The sequence below is a fragment of the Lissotriton vulgaris genome, chromosome 7, assembly GCF_964263255.1.
Source record: "Lissotriton vulgaris chromosome 7, aLisVul1.2, whole genome shotgun sequence".
In the NCBI taxonomy this organism is placed as follows: domain Eukaryota; kingdom Metazoa; phylum Chordata; class Amphibia; order Caudata; family Salamandridae; genus Lissotriton; species Lissotriton vulgaris.
In genome coordinates this window covers 234,214,471-234,237,685 of record NC_141695.1, presented here as the reverse complement: position 1 = coordinate 234,237,685, position 23,215 = coordinate 234,214,471, and the positions used below count along the sequence as shown (strand labels likewise).

Below are 23,215 nucleotides of genomic sequence, written 5' to 3'. Positions count from 1 at the left end.
CCCTTTGGGTGACAGGTTGCGCTAAATAAGTACACCTACATTTACATATGTCACTCTGGGACTTTTTGCATGGCGTGGCATGCAAACAAAATGGATTTACCGAGATCTGTGACTGGGGGTGAATGTTTGATTTGTTCCGCATGAAGACTAAAGACGGGGAGCTGGTTTCTGGCGTGTTAAACATGTAATACTCCCCTGTGTGTGGTTTGCAGTTCCCTGGGCGAGGCAGGTATGCCCGTTAAACATGTGTGTGCTGCTATTTTTCAGCACCTTGATCCTATTTCATGTTTTTCATGTTTCCATTTTGCCTCTTGGAGTCTTGGAACAGCACTGTGGCTAATAAATAAATGCTCCCTTTGATATTACTCAGCAATGCATTGTATCTCGAAGTCTGTTATGAAGCTCTGTGTTTATACTGAATAAGCAGCTACCTATGTTATGACATCTCTTAATGTAATAACTGCACTTTCACAATTGCTATATTAACCTTCTAGCTTTCTCAAATTTGCTTGAAAATGCACCATTTATCCACTCTTTTTCAAAATTTTCTCGGGGAAAGCCCCCGAACCCCTCTTAGGTTGTTCGAGCTCGCTCGCTCTCTGTGGTGCAGTATGACATTAATTTTACGGCCCACCACTTTCAAATGTCACCAGCCGCCGTATCCCCGATTGCCCCACCATTTTTATTTGCAGTTATATATAGCGCAAACTCGACCCGAAGGTATTAAAGCCCTAAACTTGAGCACCAGTTACATTAGACAAGAAATTTGATATTTATAACTTAAGATCCACTGTAAGCCTTAGTTTTTCTGTGAACCAGATGGTTTCTCTGTTCAGGCAAGAAATCCATCTACTTTCCTTACTCTGTGGAGCGTAATCAAGTGGTCTTTATATCAATTTCCCTATGCAGCTGATAAAATAACCAGGTTGTACCTGATTACCTTATCAGCAAACATGTTTTCATCTGGCACTAATCAACATCTATTGCCCGTATTTTACCCACCATATGCAAAATAAATGCCTACTCTCCCAGTATGCAACACCTATCTGCTTCATGCACTTTGTGAACATAAAATGCAGGCTGCTGCTCCCCACACTGATAGCCTCCTGTGGTGTTTTTGTTTCTAAGGGACCCCTGGAGGGTGCTTGATGTTAGGCTGGCCCGCCCATATGGAGAGGAGACCTGGGACATGGAGTGTCCTGGCGAAGACCGTGCAGAAAGTGGCAAATAGCAACAGGATCAGCATGTTATGTTATCATTTTTGTATAGCGCATGGCTGCCCCAGCAAAGGGACGTTCCAGCGCTGATCTCAGTCATACAGAGGGGCAGGGCAGAAGCAGCGGGGAAGATTACTTAGGAAAGAGATAGTTTTTATAGCCTTAGGTAATGCGGAATGGTTTCGGATGTATGTGGAAAGAACCCTACTTAACAGAACACAAATTGTGCTGCATTACAACACTTAATCAGCATTGTATGATTTAATAAGTCTGGGGCTCTTATTGAATGCATTTCAACTTTTTATTTTAAATACATGTACCGTATTTTCCGGCGTATAAGACGACTTTTTAACCCCTTAAAATGTTCTCCAAAGTCGGGGGTCGTCTTATACGCCGGGTACCAAATTTTTAGGAGAGGAAGCAACGTTTCTGTATGTTCGAACTGCGTGCTCAGTCTAGAGACACAGCGGGCGGGCACATGCTCTGATCTGGCGTCTCTCTCTGCGCTGATCTGGCGTCTCTCTAATCTCTTTCTCCCTGCTACTGATCCCCCTTATACCATATTATGTGAGTCATACTACAATCCCCTCTAGCTGTACGGTACTGTACTTTATTTACCGTATGCGATTTTATATAGCGCGGACTTTACCCGATGGTGTCAGAGCACTTCACAATAGGACTAGTAATGATACATGAGGAGATATTTACAACAGAACAAATTACAAAAGCAAACGTTACGTTAAGTTACGGCACATGAATCAAAAATGACAATAGTGCGCAGTCTCTTACAGTCCTGTAGTGCAGTAGTGACGATGGAAGCAGGATCTCACGGGGCATTTCGGTATTTTCGAACTGCGTAGGTATTCAGTCTAGAGCTACAGCGGGCACATCGCTGATCAGGCGTCTCTCTCTCCTTCCGATGTGGCCATAAATCTCACGTTCATCGGAAGGAGAGGAGCGTCAGTACCGTACGTCATCTCCTCAGTTCATGGGCATTGAAAGGGGACTGTAGAAAGTTCCCGCCGGCAATACAGTACTGCGCTGGAAGTGGGGGTAGTCTTATACGGCGAGTATAGCATGAAACCCACATTTTATGAAGAAAAGTAGGGGGTTGTCTTATACGCCGGGTCGTCCTATACGCCGGAAAATACGGTATTTACTTTTTTAGAAACAATGTCAAGGATGTACTTACTGGTGATGATTTACGAAGATCAAACATTGTTGCAATTGATGTACAACAAATCTACCAAATATTAAAGTTCCTGTCTTTAACTGATAGTCACACCTCAAACAAACATTGCTTTAGTCAGCTAATGTATTACGAGCCAATTGAGCCAAACTACATAACTGGCTTTAAACTTTTAAATTAAAACAGTTAACAGTACTTATTTTACTGACTGAGATCTACCCTGGGACGCCCCTTTGCTGGGGCAACCATGCGCTATACAAACATGATAACATAACATAACCTTCAACGGATAAAAAAAGTGACATCACTGCCAGAGATTGAATTTTAAACATTGGGTTTCAGGAACTCAACGCAGGGAGATATTTTACTGCCCCGAATGAGGCTGCATCATAAAGTTAATATTTATACCACATATTTACCAGAATAATGAACAAAAGGGAACAAATTGTTTGTGTGTAGTCGATGCTTCTAATGCCTTTAAATGAAAATGCAGATGACTGCATTAAGAAATCAGATTTAAAAACCACGGAGGATTTCCCATGCAAACTGTTTGGGGGTGGGGGGGGGTTGGTGGGGGTGGATGCAGTCACTTGTGGACTGTTACTGCATACTGCAGAAGAGGCTGCTTGAGTTCATATCTAGTGACATTTCCACAGCCATCTAGCAGCTGCTTCCCACTACTGTGATGAGACGCCCCATCAGTGACCTAAGGTATTACCCGCCTGTTGCCTCAGCGGACATGCCAGCTTGTCTGCCCAGAGCCTCTGGTTGCTGAAGAAAGAGGTGAGCGACCCCCTCCTCCCCCCATCCATACGCAAGGCAAAATGGCGGCCACCACTGTGTCCCAGCGCACCTACAGGGCAGGGCGCCCAGGGACGCCAGGGGTGATCTTTGTTGCCTGTTTTAACAACTAATGGGCGCCCCCTCCCTGCAAAGCTCAGTTGCACTAGACACACTTGATATGGAACAGGGTCCAAGGATGCCTGACCCCATCATGGCAGATAATGATGACTTCTTCCCCCCTTGCTGAACTTTGACTTACTCTACCCGTCCAGGACTGCGCCTACCCTTATGAGAACATCTGCAATTTTTTCGGACCATGGCTCCCCAACACGCCCCCACCACTCTTCTGTTCATCCCTGAGCACACATGACCTCTATCCTGGCAGCGGAGTCCGAACATTATGTCCGACGCCCTTTGGAGCTGCTCTGTTCAGCTAATGAGGAGATTGACCATGGCTCATTCCCTGACCATCACCTGCCTAGCCGGACCTTGGGCACAGTTTCTCCCCTTCTCCCTGTCTCGCCCATTCCCCCCTCTACTGGCGAAAATATCACCCAGCGTTTTAACCTCAAGATGGCACCTGAAATGGAACGGACCTGCTTTTTGAATGACTCGAAGCAGATCCATGGGAACTTTTACTGTACTGCCTACCCCCTATCCCTCCCCGCTCTACTCCTCTCCACTTTCCTGCTACTGACCTCTACCCTCACCTGTCCTGGCCCTAGTCCCCACATTGTTTACCTGTGAATTTTCCCTCGTCATTTGAGATATAGCTATTTTGTCTGATGCCCGATGGAGCTACCTGATTTAGCTATAGGGGAGACAGGTCGGAGATTCCCTCCTTGGACGTCACCTACCCAGTCGGTCTTTAGACAGACTTCATTTTGTCTCTCCTTGTTGTCTCTTCCCCTATCCTCCCTTTCTCACCTTCCCTGTCCCCTCCCCTCTACGCTCCATTATTTTGCCCTCCATGTTCTTTAAATGTTTCCCATTGAGACCTAGCTATTTGGCAAAATCCCAGTGGAGCTACCTGATAGCTATAGAGGAGATGGGTTTTGGGACGTCCCCCTCGACCGTCACCTACCCAGCCGGACTTTGGGCAAATTTTCCTTCGTCTTTCTGCCGTATCTCCCTCCCACCCCTTTACCCTTACCCCCTTCCCTCTACACTTCACTTATCTCGTTCTGTATGCTCTTGTAATTGTTTGTCTAGCAACTGATGTAAATTGAAACTGATGTAATCTTGTAATTTTGTGGAACCTCATGTAAAGCGCTCTGATACCTCCACGTCTAGCCAGCGCTATATAAAACTCTTAAAATAAATAAATGAATAAATTCCGCAGGGCATTTCTCAACCAGGCAAGTAAAGGGCACTCAGTAGTGGTGTTGCAGCCCTCTTCCGGGATCACATAACTCAAATGGCTGATCGTTTTCGGGGCTCTGTATGAAGTGTGAGAACCAAGAGCTGCCACTTATGCCTCATATGTATTTCCAGAAATGTAGTTAAGGTGATCAGTGACAGCCGCAGTGGTAAGGACAGTGGTTCAGCACGGTGGTTCAGAAAAGTGCATGTACGAACAAGCACTGCAATCTCAGCAAGTCAAGCGCGGCACCCGGGGGTGGGACAGCAATGAGGAGCAGGCTGCAGTCCAGCCAAAAACAGAATGGTAGGAGCACAGCGTTATAATTAAAGCATGCCATGCTTGTAAAAATTCAATAAATAAATAATGCAATTTAAAGGCCTGCGGATGCTACCGTTACAGCGCACCGTGCTGCCAAAATTAAACGAGCAGAACTGCTGATGCGGGTTTGCATTCGTGCTTTTCTCCCATAAGAATGAAGGTTGCAACCGCCGTGCTCATGGGGCAGAGATGAAACAAGCATTGGAAAGTCCGAACGTAAAGCGAGCACCTGCTGAAATATTAAGCTTGCCTCTCATATTGTTGCTAAAGCTGAATGTTCTGCATGTGCCCCTGGGCGGGGCAGCACCGAGGAGCAACTACAACACTGACTAATGAAACAAGGAAGTAGTCCCTAAATGGCTAGATAAGAGCCAGCAGCGGAACTACACTGTAGTTGGTCAGTGCTGCTTCCTGCAAAACGGAGGCAAAACGGAAGTGACATATTGCATCAAAAGCCAACCATGAGCCAGATAAGAAGACCAATGCCAGAATCAACCAATGGCAAGCGGCAGGAGAAATTACCCTCCGTCGTGTTGACCCTTGACAAAAATCAAACTGACGCTGAACAAACTCTGAAAGAGTGCTTAACAGCAACCTTTGAGTGGATGACCCAAAATCATCTAAAATGTAACTCAGCCAAAACTGAGATTGTTCCTTTTGGCCTCAATAACTGTTTCTCCCCAAAGGACTGGTGGCCGGAAATGGTGGAAGCCCCCCCCAAGACAACTAATTCTGTTCGAAACCTGGGCATTAAGTTCGACAATACCCTCTCTTTCAGTCTACAAGCCAAAGAAGTAGCTGGGACTTGTTTCAGAACCATCAAAAGCCTTAGGAAATTCTTTGATTTCCTTCCCCTAAGTGCCAGGCGGACAGTGGCTGTAGCGCTTATAACGTCCAGACTGGACTATTGCAACAGTCTGTATGCAGGGCTGAATAAATCGGCCCTGCACAGACTGCAAATGGTCCAGCACGCAGCAGCCAGGCTTGTACTGAAACTACCCAGAAGGTCCTCAGCATCGGCAGCACTAGATGCACTGCACTGGCTCCCGGTGCATAAACGCATCCTCTTTAAAGTACTCACCATTACCTACAGAGCCTACCACAACCTAGGCCCGCTGTACTTGAGGAAGTACTTTCAAGCATATCAGCCGAAACGAACCCTCAGGTCATCTACCACTAACCAACTTCAAGTCCCTAGATTCAGGCTAACGACCAAAGGAGGAAAATCTCTTGCAGTCATCGGAGCAAAGGCCTGGAACAACCTCCCCTTGTCTCTACGCCATAACACAACAGAACTTAGTTTCAGGAAAAACCTAAAAACCTGGATCTACTCCCTCTCAGAATCAGACTATAAAGCATTTCTATGATCCTCTCCCTGCACGCTCACCAAATTATCATTACCTCTCATCTCTATTAACCATCTTGGAATCTCAGCGCCAAGATACTCCTTGGAGTGGTAAGTGCGCTATATAAGAACCCAATCACATCACATAACATCACATATTTGTGTTTATTATAGGTCTTGCGACAGCGCATGCGTTGTCAAGGGGAGACCTAAAAACACAAGAGGGGAAGGGCGTTGTAAATATGAAAGATATAGCATGATTTTCAGCCCTGTTTACAGAAACAGCATTGCAGCGAAGCTACGCCCGAGGAAGAATGCTCTTCAAAAGAAAATAGAACCTTCCCCAAACACAAGCAGGAAAGCAAGAAAAAAAAATCCCTAGGGAACAGAAAACACGACTAAGTGTAATGATACTGTAGTTAGTCCATGCTACTGGCAGGAGTGAAAGAGAAAAGGAGGGACAAAGAGGCAAGACTGACCATACTCAAGGATGGATTTTTAAAAGAAACAGCAACAAACAAATCAAAAGCGGGGGAGGGGCTTTTGTCTCACAAGAGAAGTATACTAAAGTATAAGAGTTTGTACACTTAGGCTCGACCTAAAAATGGGAGGTAAAATACTGCTATATAACCACAGAACTAAATACCCACACATCGCAAATTATTTTTTTTCCGAACTATGGGCTTGACAGTTCAGCGATCTCTTATGACAAGACATGAGCTTTTTGATTATATCAACATTTAGTACCACAATAAATAGGCTATTACTTTATTGTTTTGTATGTGTTTTTGTGGAATGTGAATGTGGAGTGTTTTGTTTTGAGGTTTCTCGGATTGAATTCACAAGCCAATTGATTATGATGTTATCTATGCAATTGTGCAGTATATTACCTTGGACATTTACCCACAATGTGTCCCTTGTTTCTTTCTTAATATATCATAGACAAGGACGTTGCCCACGGTTACAAACATATAGGACTTTTTTTTTAAATCTTTCCCTAAAATGTCATGTCTAACAAAGGATTTTGTTACTTACGACATCCAGCTGGGGTTCTCCAGTCGTAGATTTTAACCCCTTCCTTCTGGCAGGTGGCTGCGTAGGCATCAAGGGCTTGACACAAGAACTGCTTGGCTCCTCCATTGCTACAGACGTCATAGAGGCAGCCATCAAAGAAGTTGTCTGGGTTGAACTTGCTGTGGCACTCGCGGAAGGCACCGTTCATGGTCTTGCTGATGATACCGCAGAATTGCTCGCTTTCATACAGCGCCCTTTTGCTGTCATCGCAGGTCGGGCATTCCCCTTTACAGACATGGAAACAGGAGGGATCTCGGTCTGGGACCTGCCAGCTCTTGGCCCAATCTATGATGGATGTGACTGTGGTGCCATCAGGAGTCTGAATTTCATCCCTGACATTCTGGTTGAAGTTTCCGCAGAGACCACAAGTGGCTCCATAGTAGCTGCTTGGAATAGTTATCCTTAAATGCCAGTTCCACTCATAGGACACCTGGAGCCCGAAATCTGTCTGCAGAAGTGCCGTGGCCCCACTTTTTACCAATTTTATCTGCCCATCATTCAGTGTAACAGGCAGATTGGTGAGTTCATCATTGATCTAGAAACAGAAGACAGTATGAGTTACTCCACCTGCTCGACACATCTAATTGCTCTCTGCATAGGTACCCTGGCATGGATATGTCTCTATCACATCAAGAAGGTGTTGAGAAGCATCGTCAAGCAACTCCTTGTCAAACCACCACTGAAATGTTCCTACATCCACCTATGCCCTTCCTATCCTGTTTAATCTTTTCCTTTACTGCTGTGACCTTCACTGTATGCCTCCAACAGTGTTCTTCCCCTCTGCACCATAAAAAATACCACCTTTAATGCTCCTACCTGCCCTCTCTTTCTTCTTTTCAATAATTTCCTGTAAAACCAACAAGGTTTACTGTGCTCTTTTGATTTGTAATGATGTTTGCATTAATTAGTATGTAAATACACAGGGAGCCATTTCACAAATGGCTCCCTGCTCATTTTTAGGTCAGCGCTGTGGCTTTGCTGCGTGGGTTGGTGAATTCCTGGTTGACGTTGAATTGTTCCTTGGAGTTGGTGGAGTTGGTGAGAATTTTGTTGTGGATGAAGTTCCTTTTGGTTGTTCTGATTTGGTTTTAGTAGTCCGCCATGGCCTTCTTGTAGGTATAGTAGCTGTCAGTTTTCTTGGTATTCGTCCAGATCTTTTCCAGGCGTCTGCAGGTGCATCCGGCTTCTTGGAAGTTGGTGGTGAACCAGGTAGCTTTTCTGGGGTGTTGTTTGCTGGGGTTACGTTGCGGGCGAGCTCGTCTGCGCAGTTGGAGATCCATGTGTGGAGTTCTCTGGCTGCGGAGTTTGCGTCAGTTGCCCAGGTGTGGTTGGCTCGAGAGAGGGTGGAGTTCAGTTGTTCATCGGTGATCTTGCTCCAGTTCCTTCGTGGCGGGCGGGAGCTGGTTTAGGTGCTTTAGGTTTCTCAACTGTGAAGTGGATGCAGTGGTGGTCGGTCCAAGGTGAGTGCCTTGTGTGGCTGAAGTGGACGCTGATTCCTGCAGCAAAGATGGGGTCGAGAGTGTGCTCTGCCTTGTCACGGAGGATGGTGGAGTTGAGGTCACTGGGTTGTCGAGGTGGAAGTTGAGGTCTCCGATGAGTATGCAATTTGTTGATGCGATGGTGTGGGGTGCAATGAAGTCGGTGATGGTGGTGGTGAAGGGTGTCCTGGAGCCGGGTGTTCTGTAGATGAATGTCCTACTGAGTGTGGTCTTGGGGCTGGTCTTCATCTGGAAGTGCAGGTGTTCGGCGGAGGGAAGGGTCTCACTGGATGTGGTGAGGTGGAGGGTGTTTTTGTGGACTATGGTGAGGCCTCCTCCCGGATGGTTGGGGCAGTCCTTCCTCTGGATCTTGAAGCTGTCCGGGGTGGTGGTATTGATGTTGGGGCAGAGGCAACGTCTCTGTGAAGAAGGGGAAGTCAGGTGAAAGAGAGTCAAGTAGGTTCCAGATTTCCATGGCGTGCTTGTGTACAAAGCACACATTGAGGATGATGCAGCTGAGGGCATCGTTGGTGTTGCTGGTGTTGGGGGTCGGGATTGTGGTGAAGGTCCAGCGGCAGCAGAGGTAGGAGAAATGGCCATGGGTCGTGTTCTTTAAAGCCTGTTTGCAGTCTGTGTGTCTTCAGGGGTTGAGTGCGAGGAGGGTGGTGGTGTAGCGACAGAAGGTTGGAGATGCAGGATTTCTGGCACTGGCCATGGTCGGGTCGTGGAGCGGCTCAGACTGGCTTGCCTTAGGCACGCCCACTGCGCACATCCGCTGCGTGACCGCACAGTGGCTGCCATTAAGTAGGGAATGGAGGATCAGCTGGGAGGCGGGAGCGTTGAGGACAGGGGGCGGGTCTGCAGGGGCAGCAGCAGCCTGAGAAAAGAACAGCGAGAAGGGCACAGCAGGAGTAAAATGTGAAATAATAAGTCACAATAAGTAAAAAAACACAATATACAAGGGCACAACTGGATTATGGTTACAAGATAAAGACGGAAAATACCGGCATTTACAAGCACCAAGGGGCGGAGCACACGGAAGGAGCACTGGTAGGCAAGTGGTCTCAAACCCTCTCAGGAGGGAGTTCGAGGCTCAGCTCTGCTGAAATATGAGCAGAGTTCCTGGGGAGAGAGTATGCCTTTGACCAGGGGTCAGAGGTTTTACTCGTGCTCCCCCACAGTGGCCACCATTAAGTAGGAGAGGGAGGATCAGCTGGGAGGTGGGAGAGTGTGAGGACAGGGGGCGGGCCACAGGGGCAGCAGTGGCAAGAGAAGGGAGCAGCGAGAAGGGCACAGCAGGAGTAAAAAGTTAAACAATGTCACAATAAGTCAATAAACACAGCACAATATACAAGCGCTCAACTGGAGTATGGTTACAAGATAGCAGAATAAAGACAGACAATACCTAGAATTAAGAGCACCAAGGGACGGAGCACACGGAAGTAGCACTGGTTTGCAAGGGGTCTCTACACTCTAAATACTACATACTTTTTATCCACATAATTCCACTGCACAAAATACCATATAATTCCACTACACATGACGTACATCCACTCAACTCCAAAAAATATTAGTAAAAAACATATACATTTACAAACTCTTGCAAATTCGAGAACCTATTGTATTACAAATGCTTCTTTAAATACTGGAGGAGGAGCCATGTAGAGCTTTCGGTATGCTCTTCTTTCAAGAAATGCGGAAGCTTCGGAAGGCCAGCACTTTTAGTGCAGGACATAAAACTTATACGGGCGCCGTGCTTCATTTTTCAGCATGGCGCATATTTTCATCAAATGAAGTAGCTTTGGGAAATCGGGTGCTTTTAATGCACCAGTAAATGTTGCTGTACCCACAAAATTGTGCTGCATGGCTATATACTTAGGTGCCAAAGGCGAGACCAATTGCATTGCAAATGCTTGTTATCAATTGTAAATTGTGTCCATGAGTCTGTGCACAAAACGTGCATATTGGGTGATACATATAAATTACCATACACATGGTATGCTGAATGTGTATGGAAAGGCATACACAACTAGGGCCTAGATCATATTATGAATACACAATATTGCACAGATAAGACCAATACAGATGATCTTTTCCTGTTAAAAAAATGTTATGACACAAACTATGCCATTCTTTAGGGATGTAGTCCCATTTCTTTATGAGTACAGTTAGTTGTGATAGACGCACTTAAGAATTAGGAAAGAAGCATGCGAAATTGGTGAATTGTTTCTCATTAAACATCAAATGTTTACTGTTATTTCTCTTTTTCAACTTTGTTTCTCTCTTTTCTGTTACCTGTCCTTAACCACTCCTTCAACACTAGACTCTGGGACTCACATTTCTGCCAGCTTGTCTCAGACTTTTCAATTTTCCACATGTATAAAGTATGATATGTTGAGCAGTAGACAATGAGAACAAGATTCTCTTTTGTAAACTAGACCCTTAGATGGGTCGTCTCTATAACCACAATAACCACTTGAGAGGAAATTGTCATCCATGTCTGTAGACCCAGAGCTTGTGTTCTTCTCCCTCATTAGCTCTCAGGCTATTCTCTGTATGGCCAGGATCTCTTTAGCAAATCCCATTATCTGTGCTGCAACTGGACCTCATCCATGATCATTCTGCAGGAGCCAGAACTAACACCCTAATACTTCAGCCATATTCAACAAAACTAAATTCTTAAAGACTAGTTCCCTGCTACCTTAAATGCCTCAGCCTAAACCACCGATATCTTAGCAGACCGCTAGTGTATACCTTTTTTAAAGCCAGGCCCAGATTTATATTTCTTTCACGCAGTGCAGCCCAGCAAGCTTCCTTGCTGCACTGCATGAAAGGGTAGGAATGAGCCATATTTACCATAGCATAGCTCCATCCTGTCCTTTCCTAGAGCTGGCGCACTTTTGTCTCCCTAACGCCAACACAGGAACTCTTGTGTCATGATGCAAGGGTGCCTGCATGATAGGCAGGATTGTTTTTGCGACACCTTCCTGCAAAAAGAATTGTGAGAGGCTTTTTTGCTATCTACGTGTGCTGCAGAATGCAGCACATATAGAAAGCAAAAAAACGAGGAGAAATAAAGCTATTTCTCCTCATTACACCTCACCTGGGGGGTGTAGTATTTTGACGCTTTCCCATGTCTACCCTTAATGGTAAATCTGGAAATGCCCCAAAATCCTTGGGTGGCTGGGTGGGAACACCCATGCTCCACCCCACCCACGGAACACCTCCCTGGGATAGAGTAACAGCCGACCCTGCTGTGCGTTAATCTAGATTTAGCAAGCCATGCAGGGCCACCCGAGGCGATTGTGTGGCTTGATAAATCTCACTAAGGTTTTACATTAACTTGCGGCCCTTTGCGTGGTGCACGGGCGATGCAAACCCTTGATAAATCTAGCCCTTAGTATATACATGTTTCTTGTATATAAAAAAATACAAATACAAATTTGATATTTGATAAAAGCCACTCTTTTGCCTAGTAATTTTCTCTTCTACTCTTAACAATTCCATCAGTAGTAGATTATTACGCCATACATTTGAAAGTACTTGGAGAGTGAATAAGAGTACAAATGAAGCATGGAGGTTATACAGAACATTTGATTTAATACCCTCTCAATAATTATTAACAAGGTATATTTGTGGCTTGATTTCCGGTTCCTTAGAATTAAATGAGAAGCTTAGGATAATTTGGAACCTGAGACGCAGAATGACATTATTTCCTGTATCATGCATAAACACATTTTCCCATAGATACAGAATGGGAAAAACCTTTTGATGCATCTGGCCCTAAGACTAGATACCCAAGCAACAATCAAATGTTATGTTATTAAAATTGTCTGTCAGGATTCTTGCTCTAAAAAGTGATCATTTGGTATCAATGGCTGTAAATAAATATTACACAATGAGATTGCCTGTTCCTGTTTTAACCAAAATGGAAACCACAAAAGACAAATTACAAAAGTATTTTTTTTGCTTTTTGAATATCACTTTCAGATTACCCACCCTTATTTTTCCAATTTCACCCTTGTAGATGGATATATTATAGCCGTACACACCGATGTTGACCAGTCGCACATATGGGACAGCATGGTTCCCCCGGTTGTCGTTCTTGTCATCAATGGTGAAGGGGACGAGCATAGGGTCTGTGCCGCAGTACTTGGAAATAGTGTAGGAACATGTGCCCTGGAAGTCGTAGTTTAACCCGTCATAGGTATGGTAGTGAGGGTTTCCCCATCCCCAGCAGGTGCCTGAATAGTCTGGCACACACACTGGGTTTCCATCCTTGATCTTACAGGTCTCCTTTGTTCGACATTTCATAGTTTTGCAAGGGTCTGAAAGAAGGCATAAGGAATAGATTTTAGAATTTAGCAAGTTTTGTGACAGTTTTAACACTATGGTTAGAAAGTTATTTTTTGAAGATTAGCTGCCATTCTTGCTATAGTAACAAAGCACATTGGAACCCGGTGTGTCAAGAGGGACTGAGGGTGTAACGTATTACTAGAGATATAGGTGGATGTATGACGTTACAACGCATGCTTTTACCACGCATGCCTTTACAACGCGGTTTTTACATCGCAAACCTTTACAACGCATAGCGCTTAGAGGTGCTGGATAGTGAAAAGTTTAATTTTCTATTCCAACTCCAGTCCCCGTGGACACTAGGGAAGGTGTTGGATAGAAAATTTAACTTATTCCCTATCCTAGAGCGCCCCCCAGCGCAATGCGTTGTAATGGTTTGCGTTGTAATGCCGCATTGTAATGGTAGTGTGTTGTAAAAGTTTAGTTGTAAAGGTTGTTCACCGATATAGGGTCCTACCAAGGAGTTTAGAAAGCATAAGCACAGACCCACGAATTAGTGATGTGTTGATGTATCCAAATGGAATAGATTGTGTTTATTCATCATACAATAAAATGAGCAATAGATAAACAGCCGAGTGGGTAGCGTAGCAGGGTCTGGAAATCAGCCAATTTCCAGACCTCAGGCATTCACTAATAAAAGTGACATCAGCAATACATTTTTAAGAAAGGCACAATGCGAAAGGACAACTTATGCTCCACATAAATTATAATACATTTGGAGTCCCTGTGGTGAGTGTCAATGACGTTTCGATCCCTGCTGAATAGTAATGGGGCATCATGATCAGGACAAGAGGTTCTTTAGGTTCCTTCGAGTGCCTGTATTCCAATTCCCTAAGTAGGGGTCAGCGCCGGGCTGGAGGATGCGGATTCACTGCCTAGGTGAGGGAAAACACCAACCTCCATATTAGGATAGCGTTGGGATCAGCAGCGGACGGCAAGTCTGTCCGCCGCTGATCCGCGGTGGGTATACGTAAATATGGGGTCGCAAATTGCATGCCTAATACATATTAATGAGGCACTCGCAATTTGCGACCCCATTAGGAATGGCTGGCCCTCCCAAGTATGGTAGAAATATAAGATGGGAGCACACTGCTAGCCACTCCGCCGTCAAAGGCCTCATTGCCCCTCCGGCGCGCAGGTGCGTCTCCAAAAGCTCGTCAGCTTGGATGGTTCACGGGAGCCACTGTAGTAGAAATAGAAGATGGGAGCACACTGCTAGCCACTCCGCCGTATTGCCCCTCTGCATTATGGTCAATGCAGTGCAAGTATTTAAAAAAACGAGTCCAAAGTTCAAAAGTGTTTCACCACAATCGGTGCAAGGAAGTACTTGAAGTGTAGTTATCTCTAGACACGAGACATGGCTCGTGTTTCGGGATTGTTTCCCTCATCAGTAGAGACATTTCTGGGGTAGCGGAGCAGGCCACCAAACATCCGTCAAAGGCGTTGTTGCCCCTCCGGTGCGGAGGTGCGTCTCCAAAAGCTCGTCAGCTTGGATGGCTCACGGGAGCCACTGAAGTAGAAATAGAAGATGGGAGCACACTGCTAGCCACTCCGCCGTATTGCCCCTCTGCATTATGGTCAATGCAGTGCAAGTATTTCAAAAAACGAGTCCAAAGTTCAAAAGTGTTTCACCACAATTGGTGCAGGTACTTGAAGTGTAGTTATCTCTAGACACGAGACATGGCTCGTTTTTCGGGATTGTTTCCCTCATCAGTAGAGACAGTTCTGGGGTAGCAGAGCAGGCCACCAAACATCCGTCAAAGGCCTCGTTGCCCCTCCGGCGCGCAGGTACGTCTCCAAAAGCGCGTCAGCTTGGAGCGCGCCACAAGAGTTATATGGACCTATGAACATTTACGGCAGCCCAAGCAGCAACCCCTTGCACCTGCCTAATCCCTGCTGATGAGAGGTAATGATCTCGAAACACGTGTCCAGGGATGGCAAGCACACCGGTGAACACCTTGAAGACTCAAGACTCGGGTAGAAGCGCACCCGCTGATACCGCTATCATCGACCATCATGCTCCGGGATCACACGCTGATGGGACGAGCAGGTAAAGAGCTCATTTGGAAAGACTATTTATACAGTCTACCTTGAGCCGGTGGAGGTGACGACCTCGAGACAACGCACCTGCACGCCACAAGAGGTATCTGGACTTATGAACATTTACGGCAGCTCAAGCAGCAACCCCTTGCACCCGCCTAATCCTTGCTGATGAGTGGTAATGACCTCGAAACACGTGTCCAGGGATGGCAAGCACACCAGTGAACACCTTGAAGACTCAAGACTTGGGTAGAAGCGCACCCACTGATACCGACTACATCGACCATCATGCTCCGGGGTCACACGCTGATGGGACGAGCAGTGTGCGACCTCATTTGGAAAGACTATTTATACAGGCTGTCTTGAGCCGGAGGAGGTGACGACGTCGAGACAACGCACCTGCGCGCCACAAGAGGTATCTGGACCTATGAACATTTACGGCAGCCCAAGCAGCAACCCCTTGCACCCACCTAATCCCTGCTGATGAGACATAATGACCTCGAAACACGTGTCCAGGGATGGCAAGCACACCAGTGAACACCTTGAAGACTCAAGACTCGGGTAGAAGCGCACCCACTGATACCGACTACATCGACCATCATGCTCCGGGGTCACACGCTGATGGGACGAGCAGTGTGCGACCTCATTTGGAAAGACTATTTATACAGGCTCCCTTGAGCCGGTGGAGGTGACAACCTCGAGACAACGCACCAGCGCGCCACAAGAGGTGTCTGGACCTATGAACATTTACGGCAGCCCAAGCAGCAACCCCTTGCACCCGCCTAATCCCTGCTGATGAGAGGTAATGACCTCGAAACACGTGTCCAGGGATGGCCACCACACCAGTGAACACCTTGAAGACTCAAGACTCGGGTAGAAGCGCACCCGCTGATACCGACTACATCGACCATCAAGCTCCGGGGTCACGCGCTGATAGGACGAGCAGTGTGCAACCTCATTTGGAAAGATTATTTATACCGGCTCCCTTGAGCCGGTGGAGTTGACGACCTCGAGACAACGCACCTGCGCGCCACAAGAGGTATCTGGACCTATGAACATTTACGGCAGCCCAAGCAGCAACCCCTTGCATCCGCCTAATCCCTGCTGATGAGAGGTAATGACCTCAAAACACGTGTCCAGGGAAGGCGAGCACACCAGTGAACACCTTGAAGACTCAAGGCTCGAGTAGAAGCGCACCCGCTGATACCGACTACATCGACCATCATGCTCCGGGGTCACACCCTGATGGGACGAGCAGTGTGCGACCTCATTTGGTAAGACTATTTATACAGGCTCCCTTGAGCCGGTGTAGATGACGACCTCGAGATAACGCACCTACGCGCCACAAGAGGTATCTGGACCTATGAACATATACGGCAGCCCAAGCAGCAACCCCTTGCACCCGCCTAATCCCTGCTGATGAGAGGTAATGACCTCGAAACACGTGTCCAGGGATGGCAAGCACACCAGTGAACACCTTGAAGACTCAAGACTCGGGTAGAAGCGCACCCGCAGATACCGACTACATCGACCATCATGCTCCGGGGTCACACGCTGATGGGACGAGCAGTGTGCGACCTCATTTGGAAAGAATATTTATACAGGCTGCCTTGAGCCGGTAGAGGTGATGACCTTGAGACAACGCACCTGCGCGCCAAAAGAGGTATCTGGACCAATGAACATTTATGGCAGCCCAAGCAGCAACCCCTTGCACCCGCCTAATCCCTGCTGATGAGAGGTAATGACCTCGAAACACGTGTCCAGGGATGGCAAGCACACCAGTGAACACCTTGAAGACTCAAGACTCGGGTAGAAGCGCACCCGCTGATACCGACTACATCGACCATCATGCTCCGGGGTCACACGCTGATGGGACGAGCAGTGTGCGACCTCATTTGGAAAGACTATTTATACAGGCTCCCTTGAGCCGGTGGAGGTGATGACCTCGAGACAACGCACCTGCGCGCCACAAGAGGTATCTGGACATATGAACATTTACGGCAGCCCAAGCAGCAACCCCTTGCACCCGCCTAATCTCTGCTGATGAGAGGTAATGACCTCGAAACACGTGTCCAGGGATGGCAAGCACACCAGTGAACACCTTGAAGACTCAAGACTTGGGTAGAAGCGCACCGGCTGATACCGACTACATCGACCATCATGCTCCGGGGTCACACGCTGATGGGACGAGCAGTGTGCGATCTCATTTGGAAAGACCTCCCAGGTATGGTGGCCTGCAGCGTTCAGCAGACCTCCATGTCTGGGACTGCTTTTAAATAAAGCATTTTTTTTTTTTAAATGCAGACCGTTTTTCTTAAAGGAAAACGGGATGCATTAAAAAAATATATATATATGAAACGTTTTTGTTTCATTTTTTAAGGGCAGGGAGTGGTCCCTGGGACCACTACCTGCCCCTAAAATATATTTTTCCCTGCATTTGCAACCGGGCAGGGGTACCATGGGGACCCCTCCTATTTGCGACTGCAGTACAACCCTCTTGAAAAGGGTGGTAAATGCAAATTGCGGTCTCAAAACATTCTTACTTAGGGTTGTGAGTTGCAGTTAGGAAGGGACGCCCTTGGAACGCCCCTTCCTAATTGCAAATCGCAAATCCTATTTAGCAAGTCGCAAATAAATTGTGAGTCGCTAAATAGGTTTTGCACTTGGCTCTGTAGCTTTCTGCCTGGGCAAACGGGTTGTACATGTGGTCCCTAATGTCTAACATGGTTATTGAAGGCATACTAAAGGAGTTATTGTGCTAGAAATTATGCTCATCAGATGTACATCGCCAGTGAATGCCATAACAAGTTTAATACCAGGTGTTATGCTCACCTGAATTATTCTTCCACTAAAAATGATTATTAAAAACATATTTCCAATTATGTTTTTCAAAGGAACAGTTCTCACAAAAACACCACTCACATTTCCTGTTCCCCTTAAGCTAATTTGAAGAACTTTGAGATCTATGCTGGACTTTAATATGGTGCTGCTTACTTTACAAATCCAGATGTTTAGTAATCTCGTCTGATTTTAGCATGCATTTCATCTGCCAGTCAGACTTACTCTATGACTTCATACCCTAAACAAATGTCTTTGATACAGAGCTTGAACATCTCTCCGACCTCCAGGAGAACACTCCTGCCAGTTGCAGCGATGCCAGTTCTTTAGACCTCTTCCTGCACTTACTTGTGCTGTACCTTATCTATAGGGAATATAGTATCTGCTACGTCTTGATGTACATTCTTCAAAGATTAATCAGGAGCCAGTCTGTCACTTCTCCTTGCAGCTCCTCTGGTACAGATCGCTAATAATTCCTGCAGATAGTTCAACTCTAATAGGTCATTTCATTTTTTCAATCCTCCCATCCCCTTACTGTGTTCCTCTTGCACATCTAGACACACTGATGTCAATTGGTGGAACTGAGGTTGGGCAAACCCAAAATACATCCTCTTGGTCTCAGGACCGTCCTCAATCATACAAGTGGCCTCCGGTCTGAGGACCATCTTCATAGCATCTCCCGAACTTACCTGCATTGCTAGGGAAGGGTTTTTTAACACCTCATCACCAATTTGCTAAGCATGAAGGGAGGTTCTTCAAAGATGAGTCAACAGCTAGTACGGTAGAGGATATTTTCTTAATTTACATTTTAGGCGCTTTGGTACAGTGTCAGTCACATAGATCTAGTCTTTGATTCATCCGCCAACCAACTGTAAGTATTTACAGGATTCAAGTGCATAAATACACACATTCATTTACACACACACCTGTAAGAAATTGGAGGATACGTTGAGGGGGGAAAACCCATCACAAATAATAAACACAGTCCTTTTCGGGGTCAACCACAAAAGTCATTAAATAATCTTGTACTTAACCCACTTGTAGTTTGCCACAAAGCAGGCAGGCTTAACTTAGAGGGAATGTGTTAAATATTTATGCCGCACTCAAACAGTTATAAAGTGAAATCACAACACAAGAAGACTGGGACACAAAGTAAAGTGAAGGCTGACTGTAATAGAGCACTAGCTGGATACAGAGACCAAGTTCAACCCAGTGAAAAGTTTTACCTTCGGACTTCCTCTCTTTATTATAAGTCAAAAATACTCAGTAGTGCAAGGCATCAGTCAGCTGTGGAAGAGGGTTCTGGTCGTCTGACAAGGTCCCGTTACACCAATTTACCAAATTATCAAGGTGGTGTAAAATGAAGGCAGATTTTGGCCTGGTATTCAACCCAGAAGGAGGAAACATTTAGGACCTGTAATCCCAAATTCTCAGGTTATTCTGGATTCCAGGATTAATGGCTTTAAACAGCTGGATTTCGGTGTGGGGATACAAGCTGAAACCATTCAAATTAGCCACACAACACCCTCGCATCTATATCTGCCTAACTTGTAATCAGGCCTAATGTGGGATTTGGTTTTCATCTCATTAACTACCAGAATTCAAGCTGAAAAACCCAAGGTGTAGTCCTTTGAAACAAGAAAACCCTTCTTAAATAAGTCTGGCTATGAGGGTCATTTACCAAGAAAAACCCTGTTTGTGAAGATTCTGTTATAGTTTTTAACCCCTTCGCTGCGGCGGCTATTTCGCCGCAATGCTAAGGGGGTAGGGCGGCCGCGTGGCGGTCACGTGCTTGTGACGGAACCGCTCCGTCACGGGGCGCGGGTGAGCTGTGCTTGTGACGGAACGGTTCCGTCACGAACGCGCCTGCTCAATGGAACGCGCCACGCAGGCGCGAAATCAGCGCCGCGCAGGCGCGCCGAGCGGGCCGTGACGGAACCGTTCCGTCACAAGCACAGCTCACCCGTGGCTTGTGACAGAGTGGTTCCGTCACAAGCATACAAGGGGTTAATTTGACGTACATGTTCAAGAAGCCGGCTGCAGCTGGTCCTTGCTATTTAACTATACGTACAGCAGCAAAATCTCAGAAGTGTCCACGCTTGCTTTCGTCTGCCAAAACTGAGTCACTCTCAGTGGAGAACAGATTCTCTTTAATGCTGGATCATGTTTTTCAGGAAAAGATGCAGATCATTCTCTTACACTTTGATGCCTAGGACCTGATGTATGAAATTCCCATTTGCATATGGGCCTAGCTGATCTATCTTAATGAAGTAGGTCGTAAATTGTGATTCACTGCGATTGGATACCATCACAGAGATGGTGGCTTGCTGGGGTCCATGTCTGTGATCACATATAAATAGGCTGTCCGTAATTCGGTTAAAACTGACTCTGCCCGATATTACCCTACCGACTGCAAATCAGCTGACCTGGTTTAAACCGAGTATCGCTGAATTTTTCACATTTGATTCACCACTTGGCCATTTGCACCTTTTGGCCACTTGAGGGAGCCAAAGCAGTACAAACCCAGCATCCGAGCTAGGCATCAGTAATTTGATGAAACATTTCACCCTCCTCCCGCTGTTCATGGCCTTCAAACACTTACTTTAGGCGCCGTGCTCTTGTAACGGGCACTGCGCTTTGCATTCGGCTATGATTCTCTGTCCCACCCCGCTGTAGTGTATGTCTCCCCTGGGGCTTAAATTAAACCCGAGCGCCAGAGTCTTTTAATCTCAGCACAGTGCCCTTGTTTTAATTGAACTAACAAGAGGAGGCATGCTCCTCCACTCACCCTGCAGTGAGCCTTATTTTTAAAAGTTATCATCCCTTTCCTGTCAATTATTTGGCACTGTTTTCCAACTCAATTGTAAGCATTACCACCTTTAAGAAGGTGGGTCTTCTCCATAAATGTTCAACTTCCTCCAAAGCCTGGAGTTTCAAGCCGGCCTAGGGTGTCCGCTCCTTCCAGTTCCAAGGGGTCTGCATTTTGTAATGACTGTGGGACTGTGACTCACCGGCAGTGTCTATGCCCTGAGGAGGAACTGGCGACATACACCACAGGAGGTGCCGAGATGTGCGTTACACCCCTGTTGAGACACTTAACAAGGCTTTGTTCTTTCACAGGATATTCAATAATAACACATCGTCCAATTTTATTGCGGGGGGGGGTCACACATGGCAGCGCCTGCTGAAAACATGTACAAGAGTCCTGTCATCAGTCTTAGTATTGACAATTTCTATCGTTGCAGTTTATTGTTTTTATGTGCAGCGGGCCCACCGCTTTTAGTATAGTGCCCACAGCACTCATGACACTATGGCAAGAGTTTTTTTTAAATATAACTTTTTAGAAGAATGCGGCGTCCGCTTCAGGGACACCTCACATACTTTCACCATTTTTTTTTTAACTTGCATGCTGAGAGCGGCGCACGAAACAGCCCTGCAACTCTGTTTTCGGAGGCTGTGCAAATGAGGGGTAAAGTTTCTTTTTGTAGCACCAAGTCTGATGTCATTGTGGCAGATGGTGTAATGAAAGTGTTGCGCTGCCACTCACCACACACTTTGACCGGGTCCTGGTGCTGCAGCTCTGGGTTGGGTGGCTGTGCAAATAAGGGGGAAAGTTTCTTTTTGTAGCACCAAGGCTGATGTGATTACAACGGCCGCACCCGAGTACTTCACAGGTCTTTAAAAAGACCATTTACTTAACAAGACGCTAATAAAGGAGTGGGCACCGGGGACGGGCACTGGAGAAAGAGACGGCACCTAGACAGGTATGAGGAGGTACATGCCATGACCAGGATGCCATTTCTTTTTCTCTTATTTTACCATCACACGATAACGGATTCAAGACTTGTGATCGAAATAAAAGAGGAGAGGAAAACAGCACAGATTTTAACTTTAAATACATGAGATTGAAGCATGAGCACAAATATCCACTCCGTCTGACAGTTTCAGTAAGCAGCTTTATAACAGCCAGTTTTCCACCAGTTACTGAAACGTGTATGCACACTGAAACATGTGTGTAGATCACATTTATAATTGTTTCACCTGATCACTGGGTTATAATCTGAAGCAAGAGTTGCATTACTTACAATATTTACCAAAATATTGGGATAGCAGAGACACCTCAGTAATTATGATCCTGGAGTTTAAAGTGCTTGTTATCCATCACAAGCACATTTGCTTGTATAGCACACGACATGTTTTTTTAAACCAAATCTGTAAGCGACATGAGTGAAATAAAGATACCCAACAGCAGCCTCCCTCCCCCCCGGGTCAGCCGGGTCAGCTGGGCACCATCACATTGCAGAATACTACTACACCAGATAATCTGACGGGTTAAAAGTTGGAAATTACAGCTATAATGAATATTCGGTATTCTCAACAGCTTGCAAACACATGCATGAATTTTGGCAGCAATGACAAGGGCGATGGGTGGTGCAAGCTGCAGTGGCCTCCTGGTCAGTGCCCTGACACTTAATACTTGAAAAATTGGGCACTGCTAGTCATATAATCAAACACATGGTAAAGAAGCTGTGGTCCAGGGGACAAACATAAGAAGGAGGAGAGCCATTGAACAAAAGCACACAAATGAGATTGACAAAAAAGCCAACCAATGATCAGCAAAGGGCCGAAGCCTACTGTAAGTATTGGTATAGTACATCGGTATTTTGACACAAACAGCTAAAGCTGTTGAACGGGAAGAACTTAGAATGACACACTATTCTGAATCCACAAACTCAGAAGTGTTTTCAAAACTGAAGAACTTCAAATCAAACGAAAACTGAATTTTCCAATGTAGCACGTATTTCCACTTTTACTAATGTGTATAGATAAACAAGCATCAGGCTCTGAAATTACATAATTTGTATTTGTTTGTATCTGTATTTGTTTTTGTATCGCGCATTGCTCACCCGTTAGGTCTCATAGCGCTGACAGATGTATAAAACAGAACCAATAGGTATGGAAGGTGGTTGACTAAGGTTTGAAGAGCAGAGTTTTTAAGTTCCTACGAAAGATAGTCAAATTGGGTTCTGCTCTCAGATCTAGGGGAAGTGAATTCCAGATGGAAGGACCAATTTTTGAAAAGCATCTATCACCGTTCCTCACTGTGCGGACTCTAGGCGTCTTTAACAGTAGCTGGTTGGAGGAGCGAAGATTTCACGTTGGGCTGTATCGGTGCAGTTTATCTCTGATATATGCTGGTCCTTGTCCGTTTAA

General features: G+C 46.0%; 1 protein-coding gene across 1 annotated transcript in view; it reads right to left on the bottom strand.

Annotated features, from left to right (window-relative positions):
• LOC147701272 (IgGFc-binding protein-like) overlaps nucleotides 1-23,215 on the bottom strand; it is a 901,303-nt gene that overhangs the window by 248,862 nt on the left and 629,226 nt on the right. Inside the window, exons 31-32 of the mRNA XM_086929332.1 lie at nucleotides 12,767-13,095; nucleotides 7,251-7,824 (exon numbers count right to left, since the gene is read on the bottom strand). Coding sequence (XP_086785458.1) covers nucleotides 7,251-7,824; nucleotides 12,767-13,095 — 903 coding nt within the window. The remainder of the gene's footprint in view (nucleotides 1-7,250; nucleotides 7,825-12,766; nucleotides 13,096-23,215) is intronic.